The sequence below is a fragment of the Empidonax traillii genome, unplaced genomic scaffold (assembly GCF_003031625.1).
Source record: "Empidonax traillii isolate 1590-97213 ecotype Southwest subspecies unplaced genomic scaffold, ASM303162v1 scaffold27:size3997909, whole genome shotgun sequence".
NCBI lineage: Eukaryota > Metazoa > Chordata > Aves > Passeriformes > Tyrannidae > Empidonax > Empidonax traillii.
In genome coordinates, this window is record NW_020955220.1 from 1,272,537 (window position 1) to 1,294,038 (window position 21,502).

General features: G+C 38.0%; 1 protein-coding gene across 6 annotated transcripts in view; it reads left to right on the plus strand.

Annotated features, from left to right (window-relative positions):
• LCOR (ligand dependent nuclear receptor corepressor) overlaps window positions 1–21,502 on the plus strand; it is a 98,532-nt gene that overhangs the window by 35,006 nt on the left and 42,024 nt on the right. For 5 of the 6 annotated variants that reach the window (XR_003573949.1, XM_027908164.1, XM_027908175.1 and 2 more), the window contains 3 exons: window positions 5,598–5,730; window positions 10,143–10,430; window positions 13,284–13,377. Coding sequence is in view for 5 of the 6 variants with exons in the window: in XM_027908164.1 (XP_027763965.1) it covers window positions 5,598–5,730; window positions 10,143–10,430; window positions 13,284–13,377 (515 nt within the window). In the remaining variant the exon portion in view is untranslated. Of the gene's footprint in view, window positions 1–5,597; window positions 5,731–10,142; window positions 10,431–13,283; window positions 13,378–16,143; window positions 17,365–21,502 lie in introns of those variants that run through there. The other variant, XM_027908196.1, reaches the window with a different exon arrangement.

Consider the following 21,502-nt stretch of genomic DNA (forward strand, 5'->3'; position numbering starts at 1 on the left):
TGGTGCAGAGAAGACACATCAATTCAGTTGGATTGCACTTTAAGTGTGCTTGACTTACCTCTTTTTAATTATGATTCCTAACTTTCTTTGTGGCTTGTTAGATAATCTGACAGAGCTATCATTACAGAAGAAATCTGTGGCTCCCTGTAGAATGTTTCTATCAAATCAGGGAGTCTCTACTGTTGGAGCTCAAGCCTAGTTTAAGAAAGGCCAGATTTTCCCAGAAAGGGAAAATTGGAAAATGAATCCGTAAAGAGGATTCAGTTGAGTATATTCAGTTGAGTATGTGGAAATTAAAACACTATTGTCTAAAGCGACATAAAGCAATTTATATGTATTAAGAGAAAAAAGGAACACACACACATGAACACACAACTAATCTCATTAGTTGGTGAGAGCAGAACAAGAAGGATAATACTCCTAAGCACATTAACTATTTTATGGATATATTTAAGCTACAAAAATAGCAAGAGAGAAGATGATTTCCAGGAGCGTATTCTGGAGTCTTACACTGTTGTTGGCAGAAGAATGAATCTGGTCTGCAAAGTGCTGTAAAAAACTTGGGCTTCAGTGAAAGGACCTCTCACAATTCTTTCACTTGTGAAGAAGTGTGGTAGGGTACAGCATGTGAAGGAGTTGTTTTAAAATTCAAAATTACTCTGGTATGATTTGGCTATTTTTAAAAGCTTGCAAGTCATTGCTTTACACAGACATCTAAGAGGTAATATGTCATTACTTGATTATAATTAGTCATAATAAAATTCTCTGAATCTGGTGGCCTTGCACTGTAGAGGAACATAAACAGTAAGATTTGAACTGTGGTAAGTGTCTGAATAATTCTGAAGTTACCATTATCATCTAAAGCATTAACTTGTAGAATAACTGAAGATGGCAAAGGAAATATCTGAAAATTAGTTGAAGTTGCAGAACTCTTAGAACTTTTGATGGCTTTAGAATGTGTTTAAACTGTGTGCAGAGATCCTCAGTGTGCTGGAACGTGCTCTAACACATTTTTAATGGATTTCATGACTTAAAAACTCAAGCATTTAGACTGTCAATTTTGTACTATGTGGTTTTAAAATAATTTGATATGGAGGCTAAAACCTGAAGAGGCTATTTGTGATAATCTCCAGCTGTGTTTAGTAGTAATGCGAGGTTTCAGTTTTATTGGTGCATAAATGTTAATGTAAGCATATTGTGTTTCCACTGATTTATTTTTTCTCCCCTTACTGTAGATAATAAATGATATTCAGTAGTCAAGATAAATTTGTTTTGAGTTTGATAAATCTGACATCAGTCATCTTAATATAAAGTGAGGGAGGTCTTAAAACTAATTAAACCATCTGATTTTTTATTAATCCTAAGCTGGGAGCAGTTGTAGATGCTTTAAAGGACATGCTCAGAATTGAAAATTATCTTGATAAATTTGAGAAACAGGATAGACAGACTTGTGTTATCAAGTCACAAGTTACAGATGTCTGAAAAGTGATAGGATTGTAAAATGGTAAACTGTTTTGGGGACTATATCAAAAAGGCATTTGTCTCAATACCTGCAGAGAAAAACCTAAATACTGGTGAAGCCTCAGCTGACTGTAGCTTTTTGAGAGATGTAAGCAAATGAAGTAGCACTGAAATGAAAGCAACAAGAATGACTTGGTCGTGCAGATGGAAGGAAAGAAGAGTCTCTGGTGCCCTTAAGGCTTGTTTACAGAAAATAGTTGATTATTTTCCTTTTCATGGGCTAAGAATTAAAAAGGCTACACAGTCTTAAGAAAAATGAAGTGTTGGAGAAGACAACCTAGGGATGCTGAAACATTCCTTTCTTACTCACTGTTCCTCATCTTGCCCTCTGGGGGTGGGAGTCTGGATTGGATCCCTAGAGTCAGTGGGTTGACTGGTCAACCATGGGTGGTCTGTGGGGAGCCTCCCTCCTTTTACTCTACAAAGATGGATAGGAATTACCTCGTACTGTTCTAGCTTGTGGGCTCTTCCCACTTCATCTGTGTGCGTCCTGCGGCTTCAACATGAAATGCTGTATCCATATCTGCTCAACAGCAGCATGTATCATACCTTTCTCTTTGTGTCAGCAGTTCAGCTTTTGGAATTGCTGTATCAACACTTCCTACAAGGAGGGTCTCGGTGAGCATCCAGCACTAGTGCTGACAGGGCTGGGCTGCCCAGGATTAGGTGGTCTCTCAAGGTCACGCACTGACCTTGCGTTTTGAAAACCTGAGCTCTGTATTTCAGAGGATCTTTGACTTAATTACATAGTTATGCTGTTTATCTTAACATACAAAAAGAGCTTTAGCTCTTAGGGAGCGTGTGCAAACCACTCCAGGTGTCTTTCTCTGAGGGTGTATTGTTCAGTATAGTGATACTGCACGTTCACTGGTAGGATTCTTCCCACCTGAAGAGAAGCACAGAGAGAATAGAACAAATCCTGTGTTATAAATAATATGTAAAAGTAACTCATTGGTTACAAATACCCTGGAAAAAAACTCCAATGACAGTGCTATCTAAATATTAATAGGTTTTTCTTCTTCCTACTATTGCTGCTGTGAAAACTTTGGTGTGATTCAGGACTGTAGAGTGAGAGGGTAAGCCTGAAATGTTGTTCCAAATAATGGTTATTGGGAAGAAATGCTGGAAAATGTAAAAAGGAAAAAAACCACAATCACAAACCAACCAACCATATTCCCAAATGAAATAAAAAAGCCCCACTTTTGGAAGTTGACTTTGAATAGCAATCACAATCAAATCCTTAGTGTGAAAACTTGAATTTTCCTTCCAGGGGTGAATAAACTGCAGAGATTACTGGAATAATTGTGATAAAAAGGATAAGAAAATAATAAAAAATCCAATAAGCAGAAACAAATCCAGTATATTTTGTCTCATGTAGACAGTGCTGTATTGCAGATGCCAGAAGGTGTCAAAGATTATTTTTTTTTCTATGTGCAAGGTTAAATCTGACTCTTTTATATTACTGTATTTCTTTATGTTTTGATGTCTTAGCATGAGCACTGATAAAAACAATATATGCAAGGAGATGCTCTGTAGTTTGAGGGGTAGTAACTAAGCACTGCCATTTTCTTGCTATTCCCCTCCTCTCCTGAATGCAGATCAAGTGCTCCTTTATTCAGCTGTTCACCAGTGTAAGCCACTTACAATTTTTTTTTTCTGGTTGATCCCTTTTTCTTCATTCCTTCTCTGTGAAGAAAATGTACAGCTTTAGTTAGCCTTGTTAGATTAAATTGTACTCTTCTTACATGAGTAATATAAAGTACACTTGTTTATGGTGAGCCGCGGTGCCACTGACCTCTGTTTCCACCAAGTTGCTAGGCCAGGATTTACCATGTCTTGTCTTAGTTGCAAAACATACTAGAAAGATTTGAAATGCATTTTGTTGGCCAAGGGTTATTTTTATTTTAGGCTTCTTCCAGAGCTATAGTCTGTTAAAGGGCAGGGTGTCAGATCAGGTTGAAGGGGTAATGTTTCCTTCAATTCTGAATTCTCTATTTGTCCTTTGAATTAAAAGAAAGTTTTTTGCAATGGCTCATGGGACTTTAGCTAGAGGATGCCAATTAACTCTAATGGATCTTATCTAGCTGAATCTCTGTGCATCAGTTTGCAGAGTTTCCCTTTAAAGCAAAACTTCTGTGAAGGCTTAGATATTTCAGTGATTGCTGCAACACTTCTATATGCCTAGATTACTTCTGTTATTAGTTAATTTGCACATATGTCTGCTTTTTATACAAATTGATTAGTTGAGTTTACAGTTACCCTAATAATGCCTAAAAGATAATGTAGCTCATCTTGGACTGTCTGTCAGCAACTAGGACAGATCCTGCAATAAGCTTTACCAGATGCAGCAACACAGTTTCAAAAAGAGAATACAAGTATGTTCTGTGAAGTCTCCCCTGAATCCTAACTCTCAAAAAATATTTGTCTTATTATCCACAAATATTTTTATTGTGAAATCCTGTACAGATACTTCACGTATTTTAGTATCATAAAATTACAACTGCATTTTCGGAGTGTTCATAAAGTGCCAGTGAACTGTGGGAGCACTGGGATGCTTGGCACAGAAGTGAACACTTCTGTCTGTTATAGCTAATCCATCAGTTCAAATTTGTATGAAGGAATTAAAGACTATATCTCAAAAGAAGCGTCTCTCTTCTACGGGCGCAAGGAAGTTTGAATCTCTCTGGTATGGAACCACTTTGTGAGGTCTTGACTCCTGCAGGCTCTTACCGTCATAACATCAAAGGTGTTTTTCCTCACCTGTCACCTCCCTCATCGCATGCTCCTCATCTTTTTATTTGGCACAAAATGCTGCTTTGTCTCTGTACCCTGTCTGAATAGTATCTCCCTTTACTTCTGATAGCTTTTGGAAGCTGTTGAATTACAAATATGATGTGAGAGCCCATGTTGTTCAGGCCAGAGTCCACAGCATTTCATATTATTACCCTTTGCACGTAGTTCACGTGACTGCTGTGTTTGTTAATTGACTATGGGCTGGCTATCTATCCTTGCTTCATGAAACCTCTAGAAGTTGAGGCAGCACGAACTTAAGAATTACTTATTTTTTCATTTATTGTGATTTATAAATAAAGTGCTAGTTCTTTCCTTCCCTTCTAGTCCCATGAAGATATGAATCTGAAATAGACTTATGCAGTAGAGGCCAAAAAAACAGCTGCAGCCTAGATATTATGGTTACTGATACTTTGTAAAGGTTAACAAAACAAAACACTCCCTAAACCCAAAGAGTGGTTGTGTATGCATTCCTGCAGTAGGTAAATACAGGTAACTTTAATATACCTTAAAATGAAAGTGGAGGGAGAGGGACAAGAAAGGGATTGTTCTCCTGAGTAGGAGCAAGGCATTAAACTGAATGAAATGAGAAAAGGGGTGTGTATTTGGGGAAAGAATCCAAGTGTTTAGATTTTGTGTTTTTGTAACCTTTCCTTCTAGTTTCTTGAGCATATTTAAAGTGAGTGATTTATCCTGGCATCTCACACATTTAATTATCCTAGTTTGAAAATATTTGAGATAACTCAGTTGTTTCCAATTGTAAGAGAGAGAATGGATTTTAGTTAATTGTAGGTGTCGTAACAGCTAACTTAAATTTATTTGGCTTAAAAGTGGCTACTACTGAGCCTCTTCATAAAAGGACCTGTTTGTTGTTAATGCTTGGTCATTTTTTGCTCAGTTGCATGAATGCTGTGTAGACTAAGGAGAATACCCGTGTTTTGCCTTCAACAGTTACTTCTTGGATCTGAAAGTAACAGCCAAAGAACAAGTGCTAGATCTGAAATTTGCAGCCAAATGTTGTAAAATATCTAAGTTGTCTTCTTTATACTGGGCTTTTATTTCCCGTAATGTTATCAAAACTTACAGGCTTCTGCTGCATTTACAACAAGAAAACAGGACAAAGTACAATGTTCTGAAGCAGTCAAAAAACAAGTTGTGGTTTCAATAGATTCAACTCTGTGCTGAAAACCCAAAAAAGTCTTGAATTTAGTAAAATATTTAATGCCTAAGGAACTTTATTACTTTTGGAGTCAGGAAGATCTTACAAATATTAAATATCTTTGCAGGAACACTTAGTCAGTCTGGATGAGCCAGCCTCGGAAGCTGGACAAGAAGCTCTGCTTAGACAAGAGCAAGCAAAAATCATTCGTTTTGAAAGGCAAGCGGAAGAGTTCCTCAATGCAGTCTTTTACAGAAAAGGTTAGTTTTACTGGGGGGAGGGGGGAATAGTGTCTCTTGTGGTCTTTTTGCATGCAATTCAGTTATCAAAGATCTGATGTTCAAGTTGTCACTGTATGTTCAGTATTTTTCGTTTGTCTTCTTTATATATATTCATTAAGAGTAAAAAGTGAGTAAAAATTTGTAAGTAATGTAGCAATACAACAGTAATGTTGCAATACAACAGTGTGGGCTTGGGACTGAGGAAGAGAGTATAACATATTTAACCCTAAACCAGATCTCTCCATGAGAACACTGGTGTTTTCACTTTTGGAGAGATGACTCAGTTCTTACCCAGCAGAACTGTTCCCCTGAACCAGTGTTTAGGTGAGTGGGCTGTTTGGAACAAAGGTCAAGTGGCAGCGGTGGTAGTAGGTGGGTAATGTTGCTTTTTAAAAAAATATTTATTTTATATTAATGGAATGTGTACTAATGCAGTTTTTCTTAAAGGTCATCAGTCTTCTCACTATGAGTAGTGATTACCCACCCTATCACCCGCAATTTACAGTCTAAAATATTGTTGGAATAGTGCCAAGGGGGATATATAAGAATTCAAAATGTGATCAGCAAAAGAATTGGAAAATCTGTGCTGTAGAATATGCTGAGAACAATAACAGCAGCTCAGTGCTAGAAAATCCCCAAAATATATTCTGGACAGTTGTCACTTAAACTGTGCTCTTAGGAAGGCAAAAACTCATTTCACTCTATTCTACAAATCTGAGAAATGGGAATCCCGAGGTTGCTTCCAAATGCATCCTGGGTGAAAGTACATCGTACTTATCAGTCTAACCCATGTGTGAGAAAATCTGCCAAATCAGTAATTCCAACCTATCTTCTGGGGGACAATGCAGGGCTTCAGTTTAACAAATTAGAAATTGCTGTAGCCAGTCCTCAGCCCTTCCTCCCAGTGACCAAAATATTTAAAGGTGTTTTAAGTAGATAACAGTATCTTACCCTTTCTTTTATGACTCAAATGAATAAATACAAGCTATACATTATGATGCTTCTATACTTTTTGCAATACATGCAGGATGGTAGGAAGGATAGTTACTGCATTACTACTGATAGTTCAGATAATGCCTTTATTCCAAGGCTTCCTTTTCAAGTTTGTTTTTTTTTCTTTTAAGGTAAATGCTTCCTTTTGCTTTTAAATTTATCCCATCTCTCTTTAAATCTAGAAGGAATTTAAAGAAACTAAAATCTAGAGAAAACACAGGTTTTTTCCATATTACTTCTTCTGGTGAGGAAAAAGAAGGGCACTTCCATTACTTCCAGATTGTTTATAAAAGACATAATTCCTTTAACACTGAGTTAAATTTTTACTTATGACGTGTGTGTGTGTGTGTCTTCTAGGAAAGTGTATGCTTTTCTAATTTGTTGGGAAACTAGTGGCAGATATTGCAGTGTGCCAATGAGGGGTATAATACTCTGTCCATGGCTAGATACATGGAATGAAGAATAAAACATGTCAGATGTCTAAGGAATGCTTGAGAATTTTTTTTAATATACTCTTGTTTTCTTTCCTCTGGCAAAACTATGCATGGTGCAAGAGTAATAAGGGAGGGGTAGAAGCCTGGCAGGAAGTCAGTTCTGAATCCTCGATGCATTGTTGTCAAGCTTGTCTGTATTTAGATTGCTTGAAATCTAACTCATGCCACTCCTGTAAGGTCCCTAGGCACTGTCATACCAAAGAGGACACAAAGAACGGCAGAATTCTGACATTCCTACATTGCTCAGAGATGCTGAGCTCTTCTGGCTTTATGCCAGCGATTAGTTCTTTTCTTCTTTCCATCCTCACTGCCAGTAACATTTGAGACAGGGGTTTTGTAGCCCAGGCAGATCAGGGAAAATGCAGATGTTCTGGGAACAGGTGCCTGTTGTATGTTGAGGCCGCACAGTCATGTACTGAACATAAATAGGTAATTAGCAAGATCAGCAAACTTTTTGAACAGGTTTAATGCCCCTTAATCTTACATCCTTTCTCTGAAATTCGTGTCTGTGCCACTCTGACTCAGTAACGCTTCCTTCAAATGTTCATGTTTTCTAATGAAAGCAGGGTGGTAGAACTTAGTTGTCTCTTACCTCTACTTTGTAGCAGAATAGGACCTTCTTCTGGTTTAATGAAATCATACCTTTTTTTGTTTGATACTGCCCTTTTAAGATTTCAGTATAAAAATGCACAAAAGCTACTAAGATTATAAAGCTCAGAGGTACTGCTTTAGGCTATTTATAGCTGATAAATATTTCCTATATTTTTTCTTCCCTGAGAATTTCCATGTTTTAGTTAATTTTAGGTTTAGGTTTTTGGTTTTGTTTTTTTTTTTTAAACCTAGACAGGAGTCAAGATAAACATCTGGTTGATTTCAAGAGATGCTGCAGGGGCACCAGCTCATATTTTCCACTCATTTTTTTAACAGCTTTAATCCTTAGCATTCAGGCTTAAATTAAGCAAGAAGTCTTTAATGTAACTAGGTAACTATCCTTCTGCTTGAAAATGGAGTTTTGTATCCTGAATTAGTGAGTTTATCTTGAGCAGCACTAGAAAGTAGTCATTCTGGGCTGATTCCTTGAAGTTACAGATTACAAAGAGGCAGGGCTGTAGGCGTATGTAATATTTTATTTGAGTGTGTAAATATGTTCAGCTGCAAGCATTACTGTATTGAACACAGTACAGGCCTGATTCTTCGTTCGTAAAACACGGGTGCTGTGGAGCTCTGCATTCCTGCCAGCCCCACTTGTATATGTTACAAGTACACATCAAATGGTGTCACACAAATTAGTGTGATCATGCCATCAATTTTTGTCCCTCTGGGCCTCCCTAGAACCTTTTTATGTCCTTCAGCAGTTAATAGTGAAGAGGCTAGAAAGTGGAAGAAATGTCACCACAGCAGAACAAAGCCTCCACACTTTTCCAGGCTGGTGTCCTTGTGGACCATTTGGGAAGGAAGTGAGACTATAAATGTACCAAAATTTAAGTTTGGCACCTTTATTGGTGTCGTCCTAAAACAGTAGTATTTCATACTTAGCAACAATAAAACATCCTGTAGATTTTACAAGAAAATGGTAACGTATTTACATAAATGTCCTGGAAGTTTACAGCTGTTACGTCGCTATGAGAATATACACAGTGACTGTATAAGGTCTCAAGTGTGGAAAGCTGTGCTTACCAGGAAGGAATTTGGGCTTGATGAGTGTTTAAAGCTCAATATGTTTTTTCATTGAGAAACACCGTGGCTGCTTACTGCTGCTCTCTGTTTTGTGGGCAACCCTGCTCAAACCTTCATGTCAGTCATCTTTTACAGATATGTTAAAGCTGTTTTGTTGGATTGATGCACTTTTGTAAAAAAAGGTGGTAAAAGGCTAATCCAACACTGTAATGTCCCACAGAAAATTTTGCTAATGCATCTAATAGTTCAATCTCAATATATTGCCTTTTAACCCGGGCAATTTTTTTTTAAAGAGGAAGTAAACACTTCTCTATTGTTCCCTTATGAGAGCTGCTTTTAAAGATTTGGTCAGAGAACACAATCAATGTTTGAAGTGAAGTGGCAGAGCTTAGCTTCTGTGATTTAGGAGTTAGAGATTTGCCTTCACATCATGGATTAATACTGGTCTAAGATACTGATTTTTGTCAATAAATTTTAGTTGCCCACACCCCCAATTACCTTTGTACTTACACACTATTTCATATAAATGAATTGGAATATCTACCTGTTCCATTGCACATTACTTATTAATAGATTTAGCAGTTCTTCTAGAAATCGAATTACTTTTCATATGACACATCTTGGATTTTTGAGTATTTGCAAGTTCCTTGGGTGGTCTCTGATGGTGCATTGATTACAATGGTAGAAATGTCAAAAGAAATAGATAGAATGAGATGGAAGACACTTGAACATTTGATCTTCGTGTGAGTTATTTTGGATAATCAGAACTGCAGGGCTGTAATTCTCAATAGACTTGTAGGGAACTGCTGCAACTTTTTCTTTCCCCTTCTGTAGCTGCAGGTAAGTTACTCAATTCTTGCACTGAATAACCTGTTCAATATTTTAGAATGGGTTTCATTGCTTGGTACTTTTATTCATGGGTCTAGGTGTCCTTTCCATTTCTATACCTCTGAAAGGTCTGGTTGAATATATCTGTATGTGAAAACAAAAGATGAAATTGCATATTTCTTTTAGGAAACTTTTTTAAACCTTTCTTTTTGAAGGGCTGTACCAGAATTAGCAATGGTTCTTGTTCAGGTATTCTAAGGCTTAAGTATATTTTCTACAGAAACTATCTTTGGCTTTCATTCTTTTCCCCTAGATTTTTTTTTGGGTAAATAAACTGACTTAATATAAAAGCTGTTTTACTTAAAGTGCTTCCTTAAAAGAAATCTCTAATATTTGCAGACAGTCCTAGGGTCTCTGACCCCAATATTCCCCTAGTGGCCCGTGAGATCATGCAGCGAATGATCCGACAGTTTGCTGCTGAATATACCTCAAAAAATAGCTCTACTCAGGACTCCAGCCAGCCCAATAGCACAAAGAACCAAAGCCTGCTGAAAGCATCTCTGGTCGCCTCCTCTCCCACGGCTGCAACTGCTCAGAACCCTGTGCTCAGCAAACTGCTCATGGCTGACCAAGACTCACCTCTGGACCTTACTGTCAGAAAGTCTCAGTCAGAACCTAGTGAACAAGGTAGGACTCTTACCAGTGTCTTCCATCCTACGGCAATCCATTAATGGCATTCTCGTTGCAAATCCAGGCAATTAGAAGGCTGCGCTTTTGCATAAAATGTAAAGTGGAAAAGCAGTAGATGTTTTTGCAGTAAAATAATGACTACGTAGATGTGGCGCAGGAGAGGAGACTTTTTGAAAGAATTTAGGCCCGTAGACATGAGTGATTCTTCTAAAGAAGGGCAAAGGGGATGGACATGCTCCAGACTCAGGACAAATGTGCTGTTCCTACTGGAAGCTGCAAAAAACAGTCTGCCAAAATAGACTGTGTGCTTGCTGATAAGACCAAGTTCATGTGGTCATGAAAACTATAATGTTGTCTCTTCTCTGAAGATCAGTACTCACTCTGACTGAAGGGCTGATTTATTTTCTTTTTGGTCACGGTGTGAGAAGAGTATCTTTTAAAAGTCTGTGATAAATTGCTTTGTGAAGGCTGTAAAAATGATACCCATCAACTGCACTAAACTTCCAGGTTTGTGCGCTTGGAAGAAATGTCTCTTTCCTACCTTAAAAATAGACTTGTTCTGCAAAACACAGATTGAATAACTTGTAACAGTGTTTCAGAGCTTATTTTAATTCAAAAACCTTGCTTTCCATCAGAAATGTTGTGTGGTTTTGTTGGATTTGTTTTGTTTTGTTTTGTTTTTCAAGCAAATTCTGTGAGTGATGTAGTATGTGAACTTTTTTTTCTGAAACTGTTGACCAGAGGTTAATCTTAAGTGTATCCTACTGATAGGATTAAAGTTAGCCCCTTTACCCTTCTTTAGAAAGGTGTTAGTGCCTGAAGTCCTTCTATCACAGTGGGTTGTCCATCTGCGAGTGGAAATCGTACCTTAAGAAAAAAAAAGAAAAGCCTTTTGCTATCCCTTTATTCTTTGAACTTGAGGGTTAATTTTAAGTGTGCAATTATAGGCAGCTTGGGCGTCTGGACATTGCACTTACAGCACTTACTGAAAGCTGTCATGGCATTTCAGTTGCAAACTGCAGTGGAGGGTTGAATGGTGTCTCTTGAAGTGAGGAGCTGTACAGTTAGCTGAGAGGCATTTGTTTCTAGCTAACTTCATTATAAATGCATTTCATGAGTGTGTTTTGCATATATGTTTATAAATGTTAAACTGTTCTCATTGCGAAACTTTGTGCTGAAAGAGAGGGAGAGAATCAGTTTCGCTTTTGTTCCTTTTTAATTAGAGGATGGTATGATGAAGAAAGCACGTACATGAACTGTTCTTTAGCTACCATGTGATGGAAAAAGCTGTAAGATAATTTATAATGCTCGTAACACTTGTTATGGAATTAGAACATGTGCGTATTGACTTATACAGTAATCTGTTTGCTGATGTAATTTTTGTTTCCAATTTACATTTAATGTAATTGGAAAGAGATTTTGGCAAACTTGTTAATGAGAGATTTCAGAGGCTGTCAGGAAAGACTGCTAGTGGTGCTTTGTGTTACATTTTGTTCTAGTGGGTTGAGAGGTACCCAGCTAGTTGTAAACTTCTCTGTGGGATATGAGGCTGGTCCAGCTTGCCCTCAGAGACTTGTAGGTGATACTGATTCCTCTCTCTGATGGAGGAAGCGTGGATGCAAGAGCCTGTGGCAGCAGCCTGTGCTGTTCAGTGTAGCTGCTTGAAAAGGAGGTGCTACTTGATCCAGTCTCTGTATCTTGTGCCTGCATAAGTGTTGTTGAAAAAGAAGATTGAATTTTCTGCTTCCTTAAGTTTGGGTTATGGTGTGTTCCCAAATGCAGTGGGTGGAACAGCTTTCCGTAAGTTAATTCTAGTTCACTGTTTATCATGTTTTTTTCTCCATATGTCAAATGAGAACTTTGAGCAATCTGAAAGCTGTCTTACATTGTTCTTGTGTTGGGTGGTGTTTACTTGATTAGATGGAAAGAGCAAGAAGCTCTGAAGCATCTTGAGTTTACCTTGCCAACAGGTTTCATTTCTCTTTGCCTCACAAATTCCTCGTTTCAAAGTTTCCAGGAACTTCAGGTGGCTGGGCTGCTTTTATGAATATGTTGCCCTTATTAAAATGACCGGAATTTCAAGCTGCTTCAGTGCAGCAGGAGCAAGGCTTTTCTGGCAAAAAGCACTCCTTTTTCTGGTACCTAGAAATGCAGAGTTTATGTAAGAGGAACATGGGTGAAGGTAAGGAAGTGCCGTTAAAGAGTGGAGGAAGGAGTGTAGCAGGAAAAACAATTTGGTATAAGGAAGAGAGGGAATAAAACAACACAATAGAGGGGGAGAGACAGCAGCTTTGCCGGTAGGAACCCATTGGAGACATGGGAAAAAAAGATGAAGCTGGCTGCAACATGAGGAGTCTCACACCTGTGTGTTCACTTGAAAGTGAGTTTCCAGTACAAAATTCCCAATGAATTTTCCTACAAGAGATTGGGAATTAAAAAAACAGAATTAAAATACTGGCTTACAGCTCCCCTTCAAGGGGTAAAATATCTCAGGAATTTGAAGATTGTCTCATTTTTGGACCACTGAGAGTTCGTTATGCAATTGGCTCTGTTGTATCCTGAACTGTCATTTGTAGGTAATTTTTTTAAGCTATGTCTCTTGTAACATATGCACTTTTAATTTTGTTAATTTTTGTTGTGATTTCTGAAGACTATGTTGAAGTCACATGTAAACCATATTGAAAACAAATGCAACCCTTATTTTGTTTAAAAATATAATAAAACAAAAATTGCTGTGTGCTAAATACGACTTTAGCTCAAAAGACTTGTTTTGTCTTTTCAGCTGAAGACAAGATCAGCATGGCTGATCCTGCTTCTTCAAACACTGAAGTCATTCTTTTGTCTCTACAGACGGTGTGCTTGATTTATCCACTAAGAAGAGTCCTTGTGCTGGCAGCACCTCTCTGAGTCACTCTCCAGGGTGCTCCAGTACTTCGGGAAATGGGTAAGAGAAAGCAACTTACTATGACCTTTTAAAACTGTTTTTTGGTTTTTTTTTTAACTAAAAATATGTGCTTACCTCCTGTTAATTTTAACTTACTTTTGATGTTAACCCTTTGGAGTAATGTGTTTTTCAACTTGTATCTTTGGCAAATACCTTCACCCCACCTGCCAAATAAGAATTGTTGCAAATCAAGACAGGTTTAACTTGCAGTTAAGAACACTAATATCTGTTATTTTGGCCAATTTGGTGCTTAGCCACAGATCTTTCCATTACCTGTTTCTTGGGTTTAGTGATTAGTGTTTTCCATGGAGATATAAGATCAGTTAAATGCATGAAGAGTCTTAGAGTCTTCGCAATATATTTAGACTTCATTTCACTTTGGGGAAAGTTAGCTAACGAGAAAGTTTATTTTAGGGGTAACAATGATTTGGATGATGAACCATGCTGAATTAGATTTAAATCACTACATGATTTTTGTTAATATTTCCTAGCATAAACCAGCAACTTCAAAAAACAGAAAGGGTCTGGGGCAGGGAGTCTTGTAATTCAGGAAACTTTAAATATGGCTTTTTGAATTTGCAATTGTACTCTAGCACTGAACAAGTGGGGTTTTTTTAAATAATCACATACTCCTGACTAATCAGTTCAAGGTGTGAAACTGTTAAATTAAAAAAAACCTTTAGGTTTCGTATTTCTAATGGTCTAATTTGCATACATTTAGAAACCCTTTATTCTTAGTTAGGATTGAGTTAATTGTACTGGAGAGGCTGGGAGTATGAGGGATTTTGGGTCTTGATGGGAGAATTTTATCTTGAAGCTTCACTTTTTTAGTGAAGTACAGTGGATGGTTTAAACTGCTATTTAATTTCTGGATTTAACTTTATAATAGCCTTTGAAAAACTTGAAAATCTAACAACCCATTACCACCACCAATCCCATGTACTGCTAACAGCTGACTGAATTTTTGCATTTCTCTTTGGAAAAATATTATTGTCTCAGATTTCTCCCTTCAAGATTACTTTTCCATTTAATATTTCTATTAATAAAATACTTCAAACCTTGTTTGATACTTTTTCACAAGTCTTTAGCATAAGCCTTCCCCACCAGCTCTTCTCTTTCAGTCCTGGACAGGTTATTTCCAGCTTTATTTTCCTAGGAAGGCAGCAGAAGCCACTGGGGCTCTGTACTGTTTGTTCCCCTGTTTGTGGATCAAGTGAGGGCCAAAGTCCAACACACAGGGATGGCAGGGCCAGCATCTGGCACTGTCCTGCTCAGTTCTGTGGGTCCAGAGAGGATGTGGCATAGTACTGGCACCTGTGGTTACGTGTACAGGTGTGTGGTACATGAGGCTGGCTGCAGTTTGTTTAGCATCAATGAAGTCAGGTGTAACCCTCTGTAACTACCAGTATGACCATTATTTAGGTGTAGAATCACTGGTGCACACTGTGATGCTGATACATGCTATAGAAGGGACAGAGAATGCACATTGCTTGAGAGGGCTCTCTGGAATTGCAGACTTGCACTCATTTCTCTGGATTTTGTCCTGAATCCTTGTGGACTCTTGTTACGCACTTCATCTATGACTTGTTGCATCCTGGAGAGAAGCGAGAAGCAGATGTACCGAGCACTGTGTATGTTATGTGCCAGGTCCTTTCAGTGGATGTCTTTTTTCTAAAGAATTTTTTAAATCCCAGTGTGATGTTAACAATAATAATGTAGCTTTTCAGTAGTACGTATCCTATCCTTAAATAACGCTGACTTAGCCAGAGGGCTTTATACCAGTAGAGTGTCTCAGAGCATTAAAATAGATTCTTTGTTAATCTGTATGTTGAACATGGAGAAATTTGGAGGTGGATTTTGAGACTTAGTTATTACAGGGTGCTAAGCAAGCAAAGCATTAAAATAGATGTGATTCTCTTCAGCAGTAGTACTCTCATAGAAAGAACACTTGTGATGACAGGAAAATGGTAAAAATACTTTTTTTTTTTTTTTGGTGTTGTTAACCCTTGGTCTGTGTGACAGTTGAAAGTTAGGTCTTTCTTTTCCCAGCCATGCTTTACGTCAAATGAGAATCAGGGATGTGTATATATACAGTTAGTTGTTCAGAGAGCAATTTGATAAGTCTAGTGTAATGCAGCGTTTTTCTTTGTGATCCACAGTATCCCAGCTTTCATATTTAGTGCTTAATGAAAGTCAGGCAATACCTTTGAGGCCTGCTAAGCTTTATCTTTTATCTTGAGCAGCAATTCTTCAATATGATGTAAGCAAACACCATCCAGGGTTTCCACCTATGTGTAGATACTGCAGGTGGCCGTCATATTTCCATGTTGAATATGTTGCACTTTGGCTTACTCTTTTATTACTGTGCTTGTTTAGTGGTAACGTCACACCAGTAACACAGTTGTGTGTAGATCTATGGCGATTGATCACTACTTTGTAATTAAGGTGCGATTTTCAGACGCTTGCGCGAAGTCTTTTCTACTCCGAGAATTTGTGAACCCAACCAGAGACCAGCCAACAGGTTTCATTTTTCTTTGCCCAAAAAGCTTCTCTTTTTTTGCGAACAAGTTTTAAAACTGACTGATGCTGAGACTTAAAAAAAAAAAAAAAAAAATTAAAATAATAAAAAAAAAATTTAGAGAAAAATAAATAACACAAAAAGTGATGTTACCCAAGCAAGGCCTTCTAATAAAGGAGTGGCCCCCTCACCCATCCCTCCCTACCTGTGCAAGTCCTGCTCACATCAGTTTCCTTCCATCCAATTAGGCGACCTGGGAGACCCAGCCAGCACCATCCGGAGGGACTACAGAGTGGTGATGGGGTACCTCCAAGAAGCTTGCAGGATGGAACCAGGGAAGGTTATGGCCACTCCACATCTCTTAAAGTACCGCTGGCTCGATCACTCCAGATTAGTGAAGAACTGCTGAGCAGAAACCAGTTTTCTACGGCTGCCAGCCATGGGCCATCTGGACTACAGAATCATGGACAGCACTTAATATTATCCAGGGAGGCTTCTTGGGCAAAACCACACTACGAATTCAATTTCAGCCGCATGAAATTCAGGGGAAATGGTGCACTCAGCAACATCAGTGACCTTCCTTTTCTTACAGAAAACTCTGCCTTTCAAAAAATGGCACTTCAAACTAAACAGGATGGGAAAAAGGACGTGAGCCATTCGTCTCCTGTGGATTTAAAGATACCACAAGTTCGAGGCATGGACCTTTCATGGGAGTCCCGCACTGGTGACCAGTACAGCTATAGCTCTTTGGTAATGGGTTCACAAACGGAGAGCGCGCTTAGCAAAAAGTTAAGGGCTATCCTTCCAAAACAAAATAGGAGAAGTTTGCTGGATGCTGGACCAGATTCCTGGGGCTCAGATGCTGAGCAGTCTACCTCTGGACAGCCATATCCCACCTCAGATCAAGAGGGAGATCCTGGCTCCAAGCAACCTAGGAAGAAAAGAGGGAGATACAGACAGTACAACAGCGAGATACTGGAGGAAGCAATCTCTGTGGTTATGAGCGGGAAAATGAGTGTTTCCAAAGCTCAGAGTATTTATGGGATCCCCCACAGTACACTGGAGTACAAAGTTAAAGAGAGGCTGGGCACTTTGAAAAACCCTCCAAAGAAAAAAATGAAATTAATGAGGTCGGAGGGGCAGGATGTTTCAGTAAAGATTGAATTAGATCCCCAGGGAGAAGCAGCACAAAGTGCGAATGAATTGAAAGATGAGTAGGGATGTTGTAGAGTGCCAATTACTTTGCAAACTGGGTGAGCACTACTGCATAGTTCAACCATCACTGAGCGCACCTGAGTCTCCTGTTTACTGCAATGCTCTTTTCTTTGCAGTTTAACATAGACTTGAGTGAACACAGGTGAAAGATGTGCTCTGAATGTCACATTTGTAAATTTTTCTAGCCTGGTATGGTGCAGTTTCCCTCCTTCACCTGCCCACTCCCCTTTGTGTTCTTTTTTCTTTGGTGTTGTTTTTTTTTTTTTTTTTTTTTTTTTTTTTTTTTTTTTTTTTTTTTTTTTTTTTTTTTTTGCCTTTTGCATGTTTCTCTGTAATAGAGAGTTGAGTTACCTCACAAAGAATGCAGATCTGTGGAAGTGGACATCTTGCCTGTAGAGCCTGCCTGAACTTCTGATGTTGGATTTTTCATGTCTGCCTTTATAGAAATAAGTCCACTTTGTTAAACTGATACTCTCCTAAAACCAGGCATTTTCCAAATGAGAATCAGACTGTCATTCTTCAAAAATGTTTCAGAAATCTTTCTTTCCCCCTTATTTTTGTTGATCCAGTTGATTGAAAGATTTAAGCTAAATCAAATTATTTAGGAATGGTACCTCTCTTGAGCTCAGATTTGTTTATTAGATGGATAATCAATTGGGTCTAATTAGGCTCTCCACTGTTTTCTTTCTAAATTAACCATTCTTACCATTTGCTGTCTGCTTAGTGCTCACCCGGAGGGGAGGGGAGGGGAGGGAAAACTTACATACACTACCTTCAAAATATGTCAGTTAATTACTTATAACACTACCTTCACTGTAATTTTATTTGGTATTTTTGAAGGGTGATATTTAGACTCACCTGCTTGAGGATGTAGCCTTATCTCATGGAAGACAAGCTTCTCACAGTCAGGAGCAGTCAGGGTACACTAAATGATGTATTAGGGTATGCCTCGTTATACCAGAACTATGTTTCTTTGTGACCTTCATGCTTTTTACAGACTTGATTCTGAGTTTACTGAACTATATGGTTCCAACACGTAGTTTAAATGGCTGTAATCTAGGGAAGGGGGATTTGTGTAATAAACTACTGTGATATTGCAAAACAAGGAAAAAAAACAAAGAAAGGAAGAAAAAGCCCACAAAATGGTGATCTCAAACGTTACAACCTCAGTAGTCTGCCCAAATATCCACATTAGTGAAGGAGCTTGTTAATGTTCAGGGAAAAAGTAAAACACTGGTAGCCTGATCTAATTCAGGCTCTGCATCATATCTGTAATACTGTCAGGGTCGAACACTCAATGAATGGGTGTTTCCTTTTTAAATATTACAGTTGCCAGTAGCAGGAATTAATTTAAGTCCTGCTTTTTTGTTGTTGTTTTTATTTAATCTATTTTGATAGTGGTTTAGCACATGCTAGAATGAGCGTTTAAACACCGTAAAAGCACTCCGTAAACCACAAATCTAGGGTTTTTTTTCAATATGGTGATATCATTATGATTATCTGGAGATCCAGGATAAGTTTTGTACATAACTTTTATCTTTGATACTTTCTGCGAGAGCAGTCAGTAACTAAGTGGAGCTTACTGGATTACCACGACATGACCAAATCAGAATTGCTAGTTCTTCAGGTAGAAGCAATTTGGTCTTGATCTGTGCAAAAGGTAGATAGAATTACCATTTTTTTTTCCCTCATTTGCACAACCAAAAGAAGCATTGGAGTTTTTATGTGAGAGCATTAAGTGATGTCAGTGATTGAAAGCGGTTTTTCAGAGTTCATGGGAGGGTGGCCTAGGTAGCCCTAGGGATGCTGAATGACTTCTGGAACAGTTGATTCTATTAGCCTCTCCCCCTCCCCAGCAACTTCATAGTTTCAAAGGTTAGGCACACCATTGCTGTTGTTTTAAATATGCACTGCTCATTCTTCAAACAGACTGGGCATTTGGCCCCAAGTATACTTTGTTTACTTAATATATTTTAGTCCTCAAAGTCCTGGTTCCTTGTAGCTCTCTAGTTGTCATCTTGGCATTTAAAGCAGTTTAAGCTCAGTAGCAGTATATAAACTCTGCAATACGTTCCAGTTTAGCTGGTGATTGCAATAAAGGTGCAGTTTAAGGTGTGGTTTCATCTGCTGTTGGAGGTTATGGTAGAAAGTTTGTTGCAAGTTTTTTTTAAAAAAAAGTTAACGCAGTTTTACTGTTGAGAGAGGTTTAACCTTTTGCAGTTATCTTTATTTAAGCAACATGAGTTGAGTTTTATAAAACTTGTCACTGTAGTGTACGTGGAGTGCTCATTTTACTAACCTAAATATTTTGTATGTGTATGTTTAAGTGGGTGACAATCGTGCAGCAGAAGAATGGTGTGCCTACCCTTTAATGCTGCAGTTTTAAAGGAGAATTTGTCTTGTCATTTCAGACTGTAGGCTAAGAATTGTAAATAGATAGTGAAAAGTTGAGTACTCTTTATTTGCTTTGGTTAGAAAGTGGATTTAAAAAAAAAAAACAACCAACAACAAACCAAACGCGTAACTCTCAGTTTAAATGTCCTGAGACCTGAAGATTGTAATACTCATGACTGCAAAGCTTTTAAACACAACACTTGATCTGTGATAACTTAATATTCAGGTAATCTTTCTTTTTCGAGAAGCTTTTGAACAACCATATTTCCTCCAAAGGTCTCTGTTTAAAAAGGAAAAAAAAGAAGTGTAGATTATTTTTAAGCACTAATTGCATTACGTTGGTAACTGCAATATGAAATAGCCATTATTGTTTTGTGAAGCATGGTTGAGATTAGTTAGTGGTCCCTTTTTAAAATTTCATGAGCCTCTCAAAAAATAAAAACAAATTTAAAAAAAAGCTGCTGAATATTCAAAAGATATATATTTTACCTTATTGTAGGTTTTGTAAATTTAGTCTGTAATATTCAGGTGCACCTTTTAATGTTACCTTTTTGTTTCAAAGTCCCATCTAATGTATTTTCTCTGAGGTGATTCATCACATAAGACTAGTATCACTCTAAGTGCTGCAGTGATCACTAAGATTTTGTTTCATTTTTCACCACATTTTTGCAGGCGCTTTCAGTGTAGCTAACTAGTGGTATTTGGGATAATTTTAAATATATGATTGGAATTAATGTTTGTCCATTAGCATGCTTAATTTTCTGCTGACCAGCAGTTTGCATGGCCAGAATCCCTGGTTGACCATATTTTGGTGTGGGAAGGTGTGGTTCACTGCGGTCTTTGTAACAAAAGCCTTGTTTCTCATCTTATTTCTGGTAAGTGGATGCTTATGTTACTTGGATCACTTGGGCAGGAAAAAGGTTTAAAATCTTTCGCCTGCTGCTCTTCTGAGATCGCATTAACGTGTAACATAGACAAACTGCAACCCTGTAAAAATCGAGAAGTTGTTAGGAGGAGACCTTTCGGGTATTTTTCGTCACTAGTTTTCTCTTATTCCCGAGAATGTCCATCCGATGTAGTTATTGGACTTAACAGTATTGTTGTGTACTACGTTGATGTAGCTGAAAAAGCCTGACAGCAAGAAACTGTGAATTATATTTGTGGCAGTCTCTGAAAACTAGTTTTTCAGTCCAAGTACCATGAAGGAGAATCCCTCTCCCCTACCCCATCCTAGAAAAGTAATTTTATATTTTGTGTGTATAAAGTTTTAAGAATCGAAGTTTCATATTGTACTGAAGTTTAGGTGTTGCTTGGTAAATCTTTGCTGCAGCATATAATTGAAGATGAGTAAGGCTTAGTGTGGTAGGGGTCCTGGTGTGGAGTTAATTATCGTACAGTTCTGGTGAGAAAGCCCAACATGTATGAAATGTGTCCTTTTTTTTTTTTTTCCTTTGGACTTGTAAGATGTAAAAGTGCTTTTTTAGAACTCTGACCTATTACAAACTATTACCTCACTTTCAGCCAGCTGGATCCTCATTCCACAGTGTTGTAGGCATTATTGTGGCTGTAACGCTTGAATACAGCTATAGAGTTGAACGTTTGCAGTTAGATATTGTAGGGACATGTTTCTGGACTTGTTTTTATTTCTGTCTAAAGATAATTTATTTTCCAGTCACTCCCTGATTTTTTTCTAAAGGTTCAAGACAATTTCCTTTAGAATTTCTCATTTTATCCCTGTTGCACAGGAGAAGTTGCTGCATAAGCAATACAGGTATGCCTTTACTTTCTTCTTGTTGCAGAACTTGTAACTTGCTGCTTGCATTACCAACTCTATTGCTAGATCTGAAGTCGAACTCTGAATTTTCATGGCTACTGGAGAAAAAACAATTTTTAACAATGCAGGGGTACAGGTAGGATAGTGCCTCCAGTAAGGGAACACATTCAACTTCTGTGTTCTCACACAACTCTCTACCACCTTCTTTGTAGAACTTTCCAGTG